Source organism: Pterocles gutturalis, unplaced genomic scaffold (assembly GCF_000699245.1).
Source record: "Pterocles gutturalis isolate BGI_N339 unplaced genomic scaffold, ASM69924v1 scaffold25432, whole genome shotgun sequence".
Lineage (NCBI taxonomy): Eukaryota > Metazoa > Chordata > Aves > Pterocliformes > Pteroclidae > Pterocles > Pterocles gutturalis.
In genome coordinates this window covers 130,144-148,091 of record NW_010116475.1, presented here as the reverse complement: position 1 = coordinate 148,091, position 17,948 = coordinate 130,144, and the positions used below count along the sequence as shown (strand labels likewise).

The 17,948-nt window shown below is 39.0% G+C and overlaps 1 protein-coding gene across 1 annotated transcript in view; it reads left to right on the top strand.

Moving 5' to 3' along the window:
- Positions 1-12,748, top strand: part of EEA1 (early endosome antigen 1) — a gene marked incomplete at its 5' end in the record, with an annotated part of 46,661 nt that extends 33,913 nt beyond the window's left edge. Inside the window, 8 exon segments of the mRNA XM_010075528.1 lie at positions 1-34; positions 6,011-6,196; positions 6,632-6,763; positions 8,599-8,784; positions 9,068-9,306; positions 10,741-10,861; positions 11,206-11,304; positions 12,340-12,748. The exon segment at positions 1-34 is cut by the window's left edge and continues 12 nt beyond it. Of these exon segments, the coding sequence (XP_010073830.1) occupies positions 1-34; positions 6,011-6,196; positions 6,632-6,763; positions 8,599-8,784; positions 9,068-9,306; positions 10,741-10,861; positions 11,206-11,304; positions 12,340-12,462 (1,120 nt within the window).
- Between the last annotated feature and the right edge of the window lie 5,200 nt (positions 12,749-17,948).

Sequence of the window (17,948 nt, the reverse complement as noted above, 5' to 3'; positions counted from 1 at the left end):
GTCTGAGCTTCTGGCAACCAGGCAAGATCTTAAGGTACTTACAGTAATTTTCATGTCACATGTGACTTAGTAGATCTGCTTATATCCATTTTGAAGACCAAGAAACTGCAAGAACTGTATAGGGGGAAAAAAGCTCTTCTGCTATATGTAGAATTTCGTGCTGTTCAGTCCCTTCCCCTGGGACAAAACACATCCTGAAACTACTTTAAAGCCAAGGGTATTTGCCAGCTTACCTGAACTACTCTTGCATTTGTGCATCAGCAAAATGAAAGATGATTTATTTTTTATTCTTTTAAGAGATAATTATTTGTGTTGCTTTTTACTTGTTATATGTTGCAACTTTCAACTAATTTAAAGAGCATACCTAATTAGGGCAAAGTCTCTCCCAGCAGGTGAGTAACCGCTATCTTCTATATGATTTAATGGAATTTTAGTTGTCAGTCTTTTCCCATGTCCTTGCCCCTTCCGCTTCTTTCTGGCTGATTGTTGACATTCAGATATGTCAAACGAATAGAAACAATAGGTTTGGGGACCTGCCTGGAATACAGGTATCTGAACTTAGTCCTTGAAGTTTTTGCTATTCCTAAGATGAATTGATCTTATTTGGTGTTAGGGTGTAGTGCCTTCAAAGAGGTATTGCTGGGAGTTGAGTCAGCCAGCAAAGGTGGTTTTTGTCCTTTTTCTGCTTCCCTCCTTCAAGTAATTGCTAAGCCACTGCTCCTGTTAGTCCCAGGACATACTGTGCTGCAGAGACTGGCTGTCTACTGGCAAGATGAGTAGCTTTGGCACTTAATCACTTCAGAGGAATTCCACTACAGCTTTGTCTGTGTCTGTCTGACAGTGTTGTTCTAGGCTCTTCTGAAGTTTATGGAGAGAGGTAGGCACTATCGGAGACATAATCTGATTTGGTTTAGATGTCAGCTTCTCTTTGCTTTGTTATGTATAAAGGGAGCCACTGGTGACTGCTTAGATTTCAGAGCTCCCTTTCACCTGTCCCGGTGGAGGCTTTTCAGTCCTACCACTGAAATCATTAAAGGTCTTGTGGCCACTTCAGATAGGCACATGTGATCTGTGAAGCCATAGCCAAGCTCCAGGTTCAGGGTTATTTTAGGAAAAAGATAATTAGCTCCTTTACATATAGGCCAGTGGAGTTTTATTAATCATACTCCTCCTCTGTAGCATTAGATCACCCACCATATTTCCCTGGAGGCTGCAGAAGCTTTCCTTATCAGTGTTTCTTGATTGAATTGCTGTGTAAAAGTGTGAAGAACTTCGGCATGATTGACAAGCAAAGGTCGTTTAAAACATACTCTTTCTTATGGTTAGTTACTATAACACACATATCTCTGTGAGTTAATTTCCTGTGATGCATTTAGATCAACATTTGGCAGTGCAATGACCTGTAAAAGCATCTGAATGTGCTCAATAACTGATTTTTCTTTTTTTTGTATATTTTTTATTTAAGTATCAGTTGTTGCAAAGGTAGCTCTGAATAAGTATTATGAAACCATTTTGATGACCTCTAGTTCTGGCAAGTATAAAATAGGACAGTAGGCGTCCCACATGCTTTTAAACCTGAATAGGGATAGTAGCAAGGGAGAGAGAGAATATCCATGCAAAAAAAAAAAGGTAAAATAAGGTGATGGCAGTGGAAAAAAAAGATTTTCAACATGAGCAGTCAGGTAACTTGATTTATTATGTGAGTCTCTGTGGAGCCTAGAGACCATGGGGAAGATTGGGGATCCTCAGTACTGAAGTGATGTACCAACTTGGAGGCTGTTTGCTGGATTTTATTTTTTTTTTTTAAATATGTTAATTAGGGTTAGTGAGGTCTGCCTCACCACTTTTTTTCTGTAAAATGTAGAAGAAGGAAAAGGTGGGGAGCAGATAATTAATCATGGATGCGCTGCCTCGTTCCAATGTTAACCTAAAGAAGAAGAGATAACTTGTCTTAGAAGACTGACTGCAAAGGAAAAAACATGTTCAGAAAGCTTCAGCATGATAATATTGGTCTTGAGACCTGAATATCAAAATACCACTCAAGTCAGAAGAACTTTATGGTAGAATTTCATAGTCCAATTCAAATTCAGTTGTCTGGATTATGTTTTGCCTTAGGCGAGTTACTTAATAAAACTAGGTAATTTGAGACAGAGCTATGGATTTTGGTTAAGGTTTGGAGCCGAAGCTGGTGGCTGAGCTTAAATATTCCCAGATGGTGTAGCACCACGCTGTTGGTGAGGCCCGGGTTTCAGGCGTGGGGTAGCCGATAAAAGGCCGTAGAGCGAATGGGGGGCGTGAGCAGGGTGGTAGGCCTGGTTCCTGGGAGGCGGTGGCAGGAGTTGGGCCATACACAGAGCACCATCTGCTGGCATCTGCCCGCAATGTCACTGCTGGGATCACTGCCTCTTCTCCATCTGTGAGACTGAGGTGTGACTGAAAAGCGAGCAAATGCTTCAGTAAAGTTTTGCAGCTGGAGACAGAACATGGCATGAGAGAGAGGGAGACGCAGAGCGGGCCGTTGCTCTCTGGAGCGCTGTCAGCACAGCTGAAGAACGAAAGGCCCCCTTAAAATCCTAGTTTCTGGCTCAGTAGTGGAGGATCCTAGCTATGGAGCTGTAGCCAGATGCAAACTTGCTTAAATGTTCACAGAAGAAAAGTGAGAAGTGTTGTAATAAATTTGGAAGTGAGAACGTAGTTATAATTTTGTGGATACTATTTGCTGCAAATTTACTTTGTTTTAAAAATGCACCGTCTATAGCAGTAACTAAATTAGCACATTTTTGTCTCTGTGACAGAAAAAAGAAATTGGGCAGGATTTGAGTGCTTGTAAAAGCTGCAGTTTTTCATTAAAAAGAATATATATAACAAAAGAAGAATACCATTATGTAATTTTGTATATATACACACACACACATACAAATATGTATGTGTATATATAATATATACATATGTTTTTATGTACACACACATGCAAAAAATGTATTTTTTGTGGAAAAGCTAATTTATATAGAACAGTTAATAAAAATGCAGAACAGTTATTTTTGCCTTGATTTTGAGTTAGTGCAAACATACTTTGTGTGAATCCTGCTCTCCTGAGCTCTGCCAAGTATCCTTCAGTCTTGGCATTTGTGCTTTTCATAGTCAGTCCTAGTTTCCTCTGTGTTGTCAAAGGAATGTTTCTTTGCCTCCAATATTGGCATCAACTGTCAGTGTATCTTCAGTGGATGTTCTGGGACAATATTAATGCTGCCAAACCTCGGGTCTGTAAGTCAGGAGCCTAAATTGCCTGTAGTCAGTCTAACCCTTCTTAGGAAGTGAAGAGAGATCAGGTCAGCATCTGTGAATAATTTCATGTCTCTCCTTAGGGGTTGAAGTCAGGGAGGGGAGAGGATGGGACACAAAGACTAAAAAGCTCATTTGTGCGCCTCACTTATGCAGAATGAATCCAGGTCCTAACACCCAGCTGGCTCTGCTGTTGGCGCTGTTACTTGCACTGCAGCAGCCTAAGTTGTACTGAGTCAGACTGTGATATCTTTTTACCTTTTTATTGATTTATTGAAACCCTATGCTAGTTATCCTAAGATCTGTTTTTGTTTACAAAAATAACAACAGATTGTCTTTTTTTTTGCTCTGTATATACATGCCTTCACTTTTGCCTGCCATCCTAAAGAGCAATCTGATGATTGGGGATATCTAGCTGGGAGAACACCTATCATATTCTGGGAGCAATTGCAAAACTGAATTATAATTAAATAAGGTAAATGGCATCACATGTTTTGAGAGGTGATTTTATGTTAAAGGTGTGAGCTCCTCAGCAGTGCAAAAGAATTGGGCTGAATTACAGTCTCAGTGGAGACAAGTGAGGAACAAGGATAATAACTGGAACATTTAACCATGTGCTAGCTTAATTTCTGCTCATTTTGAAAAGGTGCTATGAGGTGCTTTTGAGCAAAGCAGAAAGACAAGCATAAATAGGTAGAAGGTTCATTTACTGTTAAAATTATATTGAATGGTTTCCCAGTTAAGGTATTCATCATTATGAATCACAGCACAATTAAGAGGCACTTGTGTATGTAAGCTTTAGTATGCTAAATTGTATGCAAAATTACAAGTCTCTAATATTAGGAACTACTGAATTAATGAATCATTTGTGCATGATACAGTGCAGAGTATGGTGAATGTTGGGTTCCCTTAAAAGAACATTTACATTGGTTTAGCCTAGATATAGGCACAATGAGATATCCTGTCCAGTGTAGATGCTTTGAGGAGGGGACATTGAGAGAGGAATATCCCCTAGGTGAGGCTTTTAATTTGGGTGTCATTATCCACTTCATAGCCAGATTTCATCATCCTGTGCTAACAAATTGGATATAACCAATTTTCTTCTACTGGAAATGAATTTGAATAAACGCAGTATCTTCATTATGCTTCTTTCTAAAACTGCAGAGACTATTGGGTTTTCCTGTGAAGATGTCATATGAGGATGCTATTCTTACCATCCTTCTCATTGTTAGGAAAACATGGTAGTACACTACCCCCAGTGGAGCAGAGAAGGATAGTTTTGTTTCCAAAAGACCCACCTTGCTGCCAGCTTGAAATTGCAAATACACCTCCTCTTTTGCTTAAAATATTTACTGCGTTAACACCTTGCAAACTGTTAAGTATTAAACTCTAACAGCGCAGAAAGCAAATAAAATTATTTGTCTGCAAATTAATTTTAAAAGCCAGTCTGAGCTTTTTGAGAGCCTCTGGGGTTGCTTAAATTCTACTGAATCAGCAGTGTTCCATCATTGGTGTTCAAACTATGTCTGACTATAGGCAAAACACATTAGACGTTACAAGGGAGGATTAAGAGGGCTAGTTTTAAATCAACATGGGAGCTGATAAAGCATATGCATAATTAAGTGAAGTCAAAGTTGTGCTTTTATTATTCCTTTTAAAATCATTAAACTTCAGCAAGAGATTTGATTAGAATTTAAGTAAGAGCTTCAAAGAGAATTTAGTTTATCTTGAAAATTTAAGTCCTTACTGGCGCACTGAAGTTAATAAATCTATCACTAATAATGAATCTCCTCACTTCACAGTCTGTATCTTAGCATAAAAAACTTCCATAAAATACCAATATTTTGAAGGATAAGTTTGGTATTTTTCTTTCTCATTGGTTCTTTGTGAAAAAACATGCTTCTAAGTGGAGCTAGTCCTTGCCTAAGCTGAAGGCTTAAAAAAAATAACCTCCAGAATACTAACTCAGGAAGAATCCCAAAGTTTGTCTTTGCTGTGAGCAAACAGAATGAGCCTTGGGTGCAAGGTTTAGGTTGTTCCTTGGGTTTTTGTGACCTGTTGTAGAGAGATAAATCCAAGTTCTTTTGCTAGGTAGTGGGGAGAGTTGTAAGCAAGCTAAAAAATAATCTGTAGAATAGAAGTTTAAATTTTGTGTTTAAAATGCTGATGCAGCTGAAACCATGAAGTGTTTTGTCCTGATATTAGCATTTTTAGATTGTCCATTTAATTTTAGGATTTTCAAAAAATTCATGATTGTCCTAACACTAGCTTCATTGAGTCATTGGTAAAAAAGAGCATTGAATGACTTTTGAATCTCCACAGTATAGCTTTGTTGCCTCTTAAGTAACAGCCATCTAGAGTTACAGAGCAGTTGATTTGCTCAGAGAATAAAATAAATTTGTGTGAGCAAATTTGAGTTCATTCTCTTTTTATCAGTCACCTTTTGTTCTTTGCCCTTTTCTATGTTTTCACCTTTTCTCTGTGGAAGGATGCAAGCTGGAATGTGTGCAATAAGGTATTGCTGCTGGAAATGGTACTGGGGTGGTTTCTTTTTATGCAGGGTAACCTTGCAACTGAGAATTTTCTGTGACTATGTTTTGTCGACATTTTAAGCTAAGTGTTGGATGCTAGATAACCATTTTTTCCATGGGGAAGATGTTTAAGTGACTGTTGAGTATCTGAAACTCTTGTACTGAGAGATAATTTGCTGAACTCTCTTTGTAATTAGTCCACAGAAGAAAAACTTGCTCTAGCTCAAGAAGAATTAGTTTCCAGCAGAAATCGAATTGCTAGCAGTAATCAGCAGATACAGGAACTGAAGAAAGCAAAGTCTTCACTGGAACAGGATGCATCAAAGAAGGAGCAGCAGCTGGGTGAGAAGACCAAAATGTTACAGGATCTTCAGAATGACAGGGTGAGTGCCTCTGTCTTTTGAAATCTTGACACAGACACATCCACCACACCCCCTTTTATTAATTTCTGTCTCACCTCTAAACAAGGGGTATTTTGGGGGGCATAGCACTGTTGTAGTGTGTAGCAATGGCAGTTTTACTGAACCTCTGGTGCAAAGACTTTTAACAGAGAGTTGAAGTGAATTTGGTTTGAAATCAGCTGTTAATTTGTTCTAAGTGGCTAGATGTGTGGAAAGATGTTATGAGTTGTAAATCTAAAACTGCAAACGTACTGCTAATTTTCACTATGAACTGTGGATAGCGATATGTGGCAGTTGTTTCCCCTTAATTACTGAGCCTCCAAGTAGGTTTTGGGCCCTTGACTTTTTTTTTTTTTTTTTTTAATTTTGTGAACTTGGGAAAAGTAACTTTTCTAGCACTTTTTATTTCTCTTCCAGATTTTGAAAGAAAAAGACTTGGCTAATGAAAAATGTAAAACAATAGAGCTCCAGGAAATAAGGAATAGACTTGAAAAAGAAAATGCCAAGCTGGGTGAAGAGCTTAGAGCCTGCAAGCAAGAATTTGAGAAGGTATATTGAGACAAACTAGTCTTCATGTGGTTGGTTATCTGATAAGAAATGTGTGCCTACTCAGTAGATGTTATCTGGAATGGCTTTGCAAAGGTGGTTGCTGTAAATATCAGTATTACAGGTAAGGGAACCAAAGCACAGATTTTGTTGAGATTCCTGAGCAATGCTGATTTGATTAGTGATAACCCTGGAGCACTGGTGCCCAGTGTTCTTGGCCAGGTGGACCACATAACTTGTCTTAGCTTCAAGATGGGTTGTATGTCCTGGCTTTTCTTCTGTTTCCGTGTAGGTTCACTGTACATACCCTTGCTTGGCTACTCTGAAGTGCAGAAATACGTCCAAAAGTGTCATGAATGTGAAGTTTCCCAGATATTCTAGGCACATCTGGTACTTCTCAAGGATGTGTTGTAGAGTTGAAACTCCCTTGATGTGCTGTGGTTTCTAAAATGTCTTACAGTCACACTTGGGGAAGAAACAATGTCAGGAGCCTCGTAAAAGACTAACTCTTTTCCAAAATCATAAAAATCAAATGTGGTCTCTAAAGCGTAAAAGTTTTGAGGCTTTAATTATGCATCTTTTAGTCTTCAGTAAAAGAAACTATTTCTCACCACATTCTATGTATTTCATTTTTAAGTCTCTGTAGAAGCAAACACTCCTAAAAGGCTCTAATTTGTGTTTTCTGTATTATACTATTAGGAGTAATATTTTCATGTTACAGGCACAGATTTGAATTTGCTGCACAAGTATAAATGAAGGTACAGTCTCTATACGCTAATAAAAAGAAAGTAATGTGATATCTTATGAGTTTCAGATGTTCTTTTGTTCTCCACTGTTTAGAAAATGGTCTCTTTTTTTTGATAGAAATCTGCACTTTGTTGCTATCAAGCAATCTATGCCCAGTACTTCATTGGATTTTGGGAAAAGGTTATTACAGTTCTCATCGTTCCTGAAATCTCTGTTCTAAAGAAGAAAATGTATAAAGATGTGAATAAAATTTGCACATTAATGGCAGCTTAATATTCATCTCTCGATCTCCATAAAAGCAATCAGACTAAACCAGAAATTGTCCCCTAAAGGCATACACTCTGTTTCCCATCCCCTACCAGGGAATGGATAGATATGCATCTATGGGGCACCCCCCATCCTCACGATATGTTCTCTCACTGCCTTTGGTTTGGTTTTAACTTGTAATGGAAATTTTGATTTACGGAAAACTGTCAACCCCTATTAGTCTGTTAGTACCTGAATGCTTGGCTGTGTAATTTTAAGGCAAGTGATTCCTATAAATTTTACTAACTGTTCCACTTCAGGATTTTTTGTGTTTTATTACAGAAGAACAAGTAAAACAAATATTTAAAACCAAATGTATAATCCTACTTGCTTAAAACATAGGGTCATTATTTATACATTTAAGACTAATGAAAACTACCTTTCTTCCATCAGTGTTTGGTTTCTGCATTGTCCTTAAGTCGCTTTGAACCTCACTACTGCACCCAGAGAACAATGTGCAGTAAACTTTAGAACAGGGTCTGAAAAATTTCAATGAACATATCTTTTCAAAGAACTGTGGAAAATAATCCAACAGAGCTTCCACTACCTGGGTAGAAACATATATTAAATTTATTTTAAAATTTGAATGTTGTTCATAATATAAGTTTTAAATCTTTGATCATGAAAATCACTGTTACTTTGTGCTATAAAATCATCCTTTCTTCCAGTCATGAAACTAAAAATTATTGCTTTCCTCTCCTTGGAAAGAATTGTGGTAGTTTTGAATTTAAATAATTTACACTTTCAAGGTTGCTACTTTAACTTTGAGCTCTGTATCCTAACAGGAGGTGACAAATCTCAAGGATGCAAAACAGCTATTGATTCAACAGAAATTAGAGCTGCAGGGCAAAATAGATAATATGAATTCAGCTCTGGAACAGGAGAAAAAAAACCATCAAGCTGTCAAAGATCAGCTGAAAAAGAGAGAAGAGGAGCTGAAGAAAGAATGTGCTGAAATTGAAGCTAAACTGGTTAGTATGTTAGAGAGTATAAGACTTGTTTTATGAACGTGCCTTTGGATTCTTTCAGGGACAGAGAAGAAGCAAAGTTTACATTAGTTTCACATTACATTATTTTTTAAATGACAAGATCAGAAATCTTTGAGGCATTTAATGGTGTAGGACAGTGGGACGACAGCCTTGTCTAATAGGGTTTGTTGATTAAAAGTAGTGTTTCTAGTACAGTAAGATTCTTTGCCTCAATTAAATTTGAATTCTTGGGAGGTTGTTTTTCATTGTTCCATTGTTTTCTTAGCACACAGAGAAAAAAGAGAAAGAGGAAGAAAACCGGAAACATGAGGACAAGGAGACCAAGCTCACCATGCAGGTCACAGCTCTGAATGAAAACCTCGCTACCATGAAGAAAGAGTGGCAAAGCAGTCAGAGGCGAGTGAGTGAGCTGGAGAAACAGACAGATGATTTACGTGGGGACATTGCTGTCTTGGAAGCAACAGTGCAGAATAATCAGGATGAGAGAAGAGCGTTGCTGGAGAGGTAAGCTGTGGTCATGACAATGTGGAAAATGGGAAATGCATAGCCTCACGCTAAAAATTTGTTTCAGTTGATTCAGGGTTCTTTATGCATGCTTTATTTAAATCTCTGCCTGTTCCTAGTGTCTGTGCTGTGGGTGCGGTTTCCCGAGTGTAACCTTCTGTCATCCCTGCCAAAGCACAGCAAGTGGTTTTGGGAACAAACTGTGCTCTTTGTGGGCTTTGACAGGGTGTCTGTTTTGTAGAAAATCAGACAGGCTTATCAGGACGTTACTTGTCACCAAAGCCACAGCTCTGTGCTTATACTTGAAGATTTATACCGTTCATTAAAAGCCTTCTAAATATTGGGCTCCTCTGAACTTTCAGGTGTGTAGGCTGTAGGTTATCATCTCATCTATTGTATGAATGTTGCAAGGCCTAGCAGAGGGAGTTTCTCTTACCTGAGTTAATGACCCTTCTCCATCACTCTGAGACTCCCCTGCCCTGACTCAGTCAGAGTAGATGCCCTAGTCATCCAGGACCCCGGAACAGACTCCTTAGTGCCTTCAATAACATGGGATTTGCTTAGGGACTTCCAGTTGTGCCCACTGCTCAATGTTAGGAGATTGAATGTGTAATTGGATTAGATAGGCTAAGGTTCACACAAGAGGTGTTTTCTTCCTCCTGAAAACCTACAGTCTGCTTTTCTCCAGTTCTACTGTTGTCTCTACAACAGGTAAGCTGAGTGCCTTTCCTTCAGGCAGCAGGAGGCATGCAAGGCAGTGGGAGTTACCTGAAAGCAGCCATTACAGGGGTAGAAGAAACACCTGTGAGACAGGAAGCTTTCTTTATCCTTATTTCCTGACATGTTTGGTGAAGGCAGAGTGGAAAACTTTTTTCAATAATGTCAAGTCTGCTGATTTGGTTTTTGAGCAGTAGACCCTGAGAAAGGATGGGATCAATTCAAATGAGATCCTCTTTCTTTGGCAATCCTTTGCCATCCTGTGCTGAACTCATCCAGTAGCCATTTATGGCTTGGCAGAGAAACACCTTTGAAATTTGGCTTTCAACAGTTAACTGAATTTCAGTGGATGGGAGGTGGCCTTGCTAAAAGAAGATTTCTTTTCTGTTCTGTTGTCTGACCTGATCTGCTGCAGCTGGTTCATGAAAGTGTCCTGTTGCACAGAGGTACTTATCAGGGCTTGAATTCAGTACTGTCCCTGGCTTTGGAAGTAACTCCAGGTATTAATAAGCTGCAGATATTTGAGAGCAGTGCCAGATAATCTTAAACTGATTGTTACGCAAGAAATTTTTCCAGTCAAGGCATCCAAGAACTTTTCACAGCAAAGATATTTTTGTCTGGATTTTATGAGAGTAACTTCTCAGTCATGACAGGCTGCCCAAAGGAGGCAGTGTACATTGCCTCATATGCTTTGAGCTGTTTACTATTTTTCCTCAGGTGTATAAAAAGTGAGGGAGAAATTGAAAAGCTTCAAGCCAAACTTGTAGAAATGAAGAAAAAGCTGGACAACACTACTGCTGCAATGCAGGAACTTGGCCGAGAAAACCAGTCATTACAGGTATAATTAGATTTGAAGCGATCAAACCTGTTGATTCTCTGTGTGAGAACTTATAAAAATTTCAAGTTTGTGTCAGATTGGTGGTGGGTAACCTTTCCAGAGTGATTAGGATGTTATGCTTGTATTTTACAAGGACCATATTGCTGTCTGTGGGTTCTTAAATATGCCCATAGATTTGAAACTTGGAAGATTTTCTCTCTGAACAAATATAAGCTCTCAGTATCATGGCAGAATTGGTGCTTTTATACCACACTGAGTATTGCGTGCAGTGAAGATAGAGGAAATCGGTAGGAATTAGACATGAATTTAAAAAAAACCTGCTTGTTTTTTTATCTTCTATATAGATCAAACACACCCAAGCTCTCAATAGGAAGTGGGCAGAAGACAATGAGGTACAGAATTGTATGGCCTGTGGAAAAGGCTTTTCAGTGACAGTGAGAAGGGTAGGTGTGTTTTACTGTGTGTCGGTGGGGATTTTCTTTTTCTGTTGTTCTCAAACTCCTAGATGGGTTACAAACTGCGGAAAATGGCTTTAACAGTGCTGTGGTATTCGGGATGTCTTGGAATACAGTTATTGCATGCAATGCCTTAAATATTAAAAATAAAATTTGTGGAGCTTACTCTATTCATGAAACTTTTGCCATTTTAACAGCCATCTGTTTAGAAATAGTGTTAAAATAGTTCAGTCCCCTGAGCAAGCAAGCAAAATTACACTGTTGTATGGGTATTTACAGTAAACTTATAAATAAGCAGTCTGAACTGGATTTACAGGTGTAAAAGACTTTTACAGTAACCTTGTTTAGGTCTGTAACTACAGACCTAAAACACTAACACTGACTAAACATGGAACAGAAGAAACAACTGAATGTGTTTTAGGTCTGTAGTCAGACCTTCTTTGTAAAAACAGCTGTGGTCATCTAAGAAGTTAGCATCCCTCAACTGGCAGGGTCTGCCCTTCATCCGGAGATTACCATCCCTCCAACAAGTGACTTGGCAATGAAGTAGATGAGGGATATTCATGAGGTTAATTTTGCAGTGCTTTCTGACTTGGATTTAGGTGGCTTTCCCTGTCCTGCATTATTTGTAGTGATGTCCTTTGGGTAGCCTTTCAACAAAGGCTGCTGTATCCTTTGATTCAAGGGTACTTCCCATGTGAAAGCAGGTAGTTACACATGAGAAGAACATGTTTTATGCAACCAAAACAAGTTGAAGAGGAGAAATTCAAGAGGAGGATGAACTTCAACCAGTTCACTTCCAAAACTGGTGTAGTCTCCTGACTCAGTGAAGTGCTTCTGAATATTTTACTCCTATACCTTTTAGAAATGATTTACTCCTATGCCCTTCTGTGTGCTAACTACTATTTAAAAATTCAGACTAACTTCTGAAACGTGAGAGTTGACTTGACATGATAGTGATCTCTACTAGTGATCGATTCCCTGTCATTGGTGTTCAGCATGTATGTTTCTTCTCTTTCACAGCACCACTGTAGACAGTGTGGAAATATCTTTTGTGCCGAGTGCTCAGCAAAGAATGCCTTAACTCCTTCTTCTAAGAAGCCTGTCCGGGTCTGTGATACTTGCTTTAATGACTTGCAAGGATAACTGGCTATTGTGATTGACAAAGAAATGTTACACTAAAATCTATAATATCTGTTGATGCACTTCGTTCAGCACTCAGACTACTATTCAGTTTGGACAATGATTGTAACACTTGGCAAAATTTAGTATATTTTAAAATGTTTATTGATACCAAGTAAAACTATTGTATTTTTTGTGAGACATGGGCTCAGATCATCCGTAGCTTATTGCCATTTATCCTGGAAAGAGCTTCTATGTCTAGATTAGAAATACCCAGTTATTTGTAAATAAAGTTTAAACAGAGGAGTAACAATGTATTTTTTTATCTTTTATTTTTTTGTTCAAGAGAAACAGCATTTATGTGATATTGCAGTTTATTCTTGTTTCCTTCAAAGAAAAAGGAAGATACAAAAACTTGTGAGGATTTTATGTATCAAATGTTGCTGTAAAAGCGTAACCAATTGTTGCATTTGATTGCATATCTGATGTTCTTTATAACCCCTTGTGATTTTGTTTTCTTTCTCTCTCTCTGGTTCTTGGACTTTTCTCTTTAAAGTTCAAACTCCACAGTGAGGGTAACGGCTGGACTCGACTCCAGCTCAGTTTGATTTGCCCACTCGTAGTATCAGCACCCAAGTCCTTATCCAACTACAGCGCTTGTATACTGGAACATCTTTACCCATACCGTATTGCATAGTTTGTGCGTGTGTGTCTGAGAGAAAGCATGTGTGAAGAAAACATGAGAAAAGTTTAGCAGGCATTGCAGGAATATTACGTGATACATTACATTTTTCCATCCCATAGTGACTGATTTCACTTTTACATATTTGGTGGATGGATTTTAATATTCCAGAAACCCTTATATGTGGGTTTTTAAAAGCAAATAAACTGCTGGTTGTAGCCTGTAACACATCTTTTTCCCTGCCCATACTCTGGAAGCCTTGACAGGTCCTTGTGGTTCTAAAGGACATCCAGACCTTCCATGCTAGGTATCCTACTAAGAAAAAGTCTTTTTTGAGACTGCTGCAGTTTATCTGACCTTTTCTTCTTTCCCTTCCTTCAGCTTTCGGTGGAAGAAGCTGAACTCTTGCTATACCTTACAAAACTCAGTTTTCTGTTGCTCCATCTGACCCACATTACCAAGGTCTTAAATGTTACGTTCATTTGATGATTTAGTCTGCTCAGAATGGTGGTGTGAATCTCCTGCAACTGGCTTAGTTATAAGCCAAACAGCTCTGAATAAGAGGCCAATATATATGTCTTTAGATATTTATTTGTATTTTCTTTTCTGTACTTGCAACAGAGGTTTCTTGAAGAGTTCATGGGGGCTCCAAGCTTCTTTTTTGTTGTGATTTTATTTATACATGTTTGTTCTTGCTTGCCTGTCTCTAATTTTTCTTCCCTTTGTATGTGGTATTTCAAAACTGTGAAGGTTATTTCTTCTGAGTGGGAGTTTATGTCTTCCAATATTTTAAGAACCCTTTGTCTTCAATACCGTAATAAGTTCCCCACACCCCAAGCCCTTCTGTGTCTTACAAAATTGTGCCAGCTGTTCAGAGAAAAGGACTGTGTCTTGAATTCCTCTACTTCTTGCCTGAGGTAAGGAATCAAATTCTGTCACAATGATGGAAGCTTAGCCATTCTTAGGCAGGTTCGTTTGCTTTTATCCATTGACAGCTTATATGTGAATGAAGAAGAGTCTCTTTTATGAAAAATGTCTAGTCCTGATTAACTCTCAAGTGAAGAAACTCAGTCCCTCTTCTCCAGAAGTAGTGATCTATGTTTCATATCCCTTCTTAGCTTACCTGTCTAGTTCCACCTTTGCAGCCCCAAGGAGTCTTCCTTAAGGAGTTTTCTTAAAATTTCTTACTTCCCAAAAGCCAGATGAAACACGTAACTGGTTCTTGTCGCTGTAAAAGGATTTGGATTACAACTGTCATTTATGTGAAACACTGACCTGCTTTTCGGGTTCTAGCTTGAGAGTTGCTTGCTCAAAAGAAGCAATTGCTGCAACGATTTCATATGAGCAGAACCTCTGGACTTGCTATTTCTCCTCATTAGTGTAGCTGTTTGGGATAAGAATCTTTTGAATAGAAAATACAAACAGAACCTCTGCCTCTGGGATGTTTTTTCTTATTTATTTATTGAGAGAATCTGAAGAGTTTGCTTTTGAGCCTTTCTTTGTCTGATGTGTGACTTTAGAAATGTGGGAAAGGTAAAGATGTGGCAGTTGTGCTCCAGCCTACATCCATTCTGCCCTGTTGTGTAACACACGAAGCCTCGTGCTGCTCTTGGGTGAAGGATGAGCAGAAGGGAGAGGAAAGAGAGAAGCTTCCTGCAACTGCACAAGGAGAAACTGCATGAGGCAGAGGAAAATGGAAATCTCTCAGGGGGAGCTAGGAAAATGGTTAAAAGACTCATGTTCAGGCATTTTGCTTTTGAATGGGAATGTGTGGAAGCTGAGTAGAGAGCTTCACAGTAAAGAGGAAGTGGCAGAAGCTCTAGTATGGTTGTTCTTAATTCAGCCTTTTGGGATGCCTTTGTGTAGAGACAAGAATCACCTCACTCAGCTGGCTGCTGAAGCAGTGCAGTTCGTTGACTGCAGATCAGTTCTTGGTCTGGAGCTCCTCTGCTTCAGGGGCAAAACCAGATCAATTTCTGAAGGTTGCTTTTTGATGACCAGTTTATATGACCAACTTTTTAAGGGGATGGAAATGCTTTTCAAATACACATTTGTAGAAAGAGAGATTGTTAAAATCTGGAGGAACAGTGGTGGGGCAGAAGCTTTCATGCTTGAGCTTTGAGCCTGCAGCCTGCAGCAATAGGTCAGGATTTCTATAGCTTTTCACTGGAGTAAATTTATGACCCCATCTTGTGCTCCCTCTTTTCTGCTTATGATTCTTAGTGTGCTGGGCTGTATTTGTTGACAAGTTGGTGGTATAATAGACCCTATAATGCTCTCGGCCTCATGGTTGTGTTGGAAGTTGTGCTCAAGCTCAGTAAAATGACCTATAGAATACCTAATAAGGGAAACTGGAAGGTGAAAAGCTTTATATTTGTAAATCTGCTTGCAGAGTCTGACTGTTTAGATGGGCATGTTTTCAGTAGGAATGTGGGGGTTTTGTTGCACTGCTTTAAAATACAAATAATAGGAAAACCTAGTAAAAAGTCCGGTAATTTACCACACTGAGTTAAAAGATTCCAGACAAAATAGTTTAATACACTGATTTTTTTTCAGACTGCAAACACAGGAACAGAGGGGAAAAACTAATAACATGTCAGCAGAGACTAGAGCCTTGGAACCAGAGGACACACAGTGATGTGTTTGAACAACCTCGAATAAGAACCAGATTGCTCTGATTCACTGAGAGGCCATTATAGAGCAAGAGGTGGAAATAATGGTAAAAACAGCATTTGAACCAGTAGGTGTGTGGGATCCTCAGGCTGCCTTTGATTGCTAGCCATTACTGTGGCATCAGGAATGGGACAGTGAAGTGTGGGGTTTGTTCCTGAAACTGTTCCCTATGCAGAACACTCCATCCATGTTCAGAATCACTGGGGGAGCAGAATAGGAGAGACCAGCTGCTACATGGGCTGGGACAAGCTATGGAGGCAATTGGAAAAGCACATAGGATGGTCTTGTTAAGGGTGGGGAGTGGTTCTTTGATTTCCTGGAGACATCGCCTCTCTTCCCAGTCAAACAGCCACAATCCCTTGGGTTGTTGCCTCCAAAATGCCAAACCCTACTGTTCTACTCCAGCCTCATGTCAGCAGTACACACTTCATACTTCCATCCTGCAATGCCTCTGGAGGCAGGTAGCATTGCAGAGGTCATTGGCAGGCTTTTGATCTTAGCTGGCTGTGCTTTACAGTTATTTCTTCTTCCCACGTATTCCTTCCCTCCAGTAATCTTCCCCTTTCTGCAAACGTTGAACAAAGAGGATAAAATTAATTGAAAGCTGCTGTCTGCAGATGGAGAGACAAAAGGAATTTTCTGCTGCAGCTTCCAACAGAGGCAAGAGGTTTTAGAAGGATCTCATTTTTCATCTGGCTTAGCTCTCTGGCACAAGAGTCTGAGGCTCTAGGGTACAGTGTGGGTTTTTTCCTCTGTTTTTGGAAGGTGTCAAGTAACCAAATTGCCATGGAGTGTGGAGCGCTAGGTACACAAGAACAATGAATAACTATTTTTGTTGGTTTTGGGACGATGAGGATTATTTGTGAATCCTCACTGGAAAAGCTTTATTAATGAAGCAAGAAGAGACTTGGGAGCAGAAGCATGAAGTAACCTTGCTGTGTTTGAATTACATTAGCAAGAACAATTGAGTCTCTCATGCTAGATATAAGACAAGTGACTTTCCTAAATAAAGGACCTGGAAAACTCAAGTACTTTTCTGGATTGTTAAATGTCAGTTAAACACCAAGTGGGAACAAATGCTTGTTGCAAAACTTAAAAAATTTATGACCAGTACTCAGTGACAGACAGAAAACTGCTGGAGCTTAAGTTTGAACAGAACATAAACTATGCCAAGAAGAATGAGACCATGGTTTGGGTATGTTGAAGCTGATAAATTACTCTTCCAAGTGCCACCCCTCCCACTCTCATATTCTTGGAGGACTAGGAAACAACACTGTCATTTGCACTACGCACTTTTTGCTGTCTAAATATAATCAACAGTAAGTGGAATGGCATCGTTAGCATTACATGTGTTAGCTGTAATCAATGGACAGAAGGTTTAGCTTCAGCTGGACTTTTTACTGTATTACATTTGTCCCCTTGCTAAGTAAGGAGAATTGCACTCATAATTGCTTTGTAACAAAAATTCGATCATCATCTGAGAGCACATGTGACAACAAAACCCATGTAGTCACGCACATGTTGTCTTTGTAGAGCTTCATTTTAAAATTATAAAATGACAAAACAGAAATTTTATGTATTTTCAAGGGTCTTGCCAGTTGTCCAGTTCTTACTTTTTGAAGTCTTGACCGCAGCACCCCTTCTAGGATAAGTTTAAATTTTTTGTCCACCCATAGCCTCTCCAAAAGCACTAAGTGGTGTACTTTCCAAAACCAGCAATAATTGGATAGCAAAGTCTCTCCACAGAAACTCAGTTTTGGGGGTATTTTTTTTTTGTTGGTGGTGTTTTGTTTTTGTTTCTGTTTGTTTTTGTTTTTTTTAAGGGGCACTGAATAAGGAGGTTTACATCTTTAGAGAGAACATTAAATGCTGCTTAAGATCACAGTAATGAAGAGGATAGGTACTAGTTAATGTAATAAAACTCTGCCTTTTGTCTGTAGCTCACCACATACTGTGCAGTCACTGTGCAGCAGATCAAGGAGTATCTGCTCATTTGAAGATTACTGAAGCCCTGCTAACCCTTTTGAATCAACATTACTAGGAAAGCAGAAGCCTCGTAGGTGTGTTTTGCAGTTGTTCATCTCCCTATGACCTAAACTAAAAACAAATTCATCTGTATTTCCTACCTTTTTGGGGTAAAAAGAGGGCTGGGAAA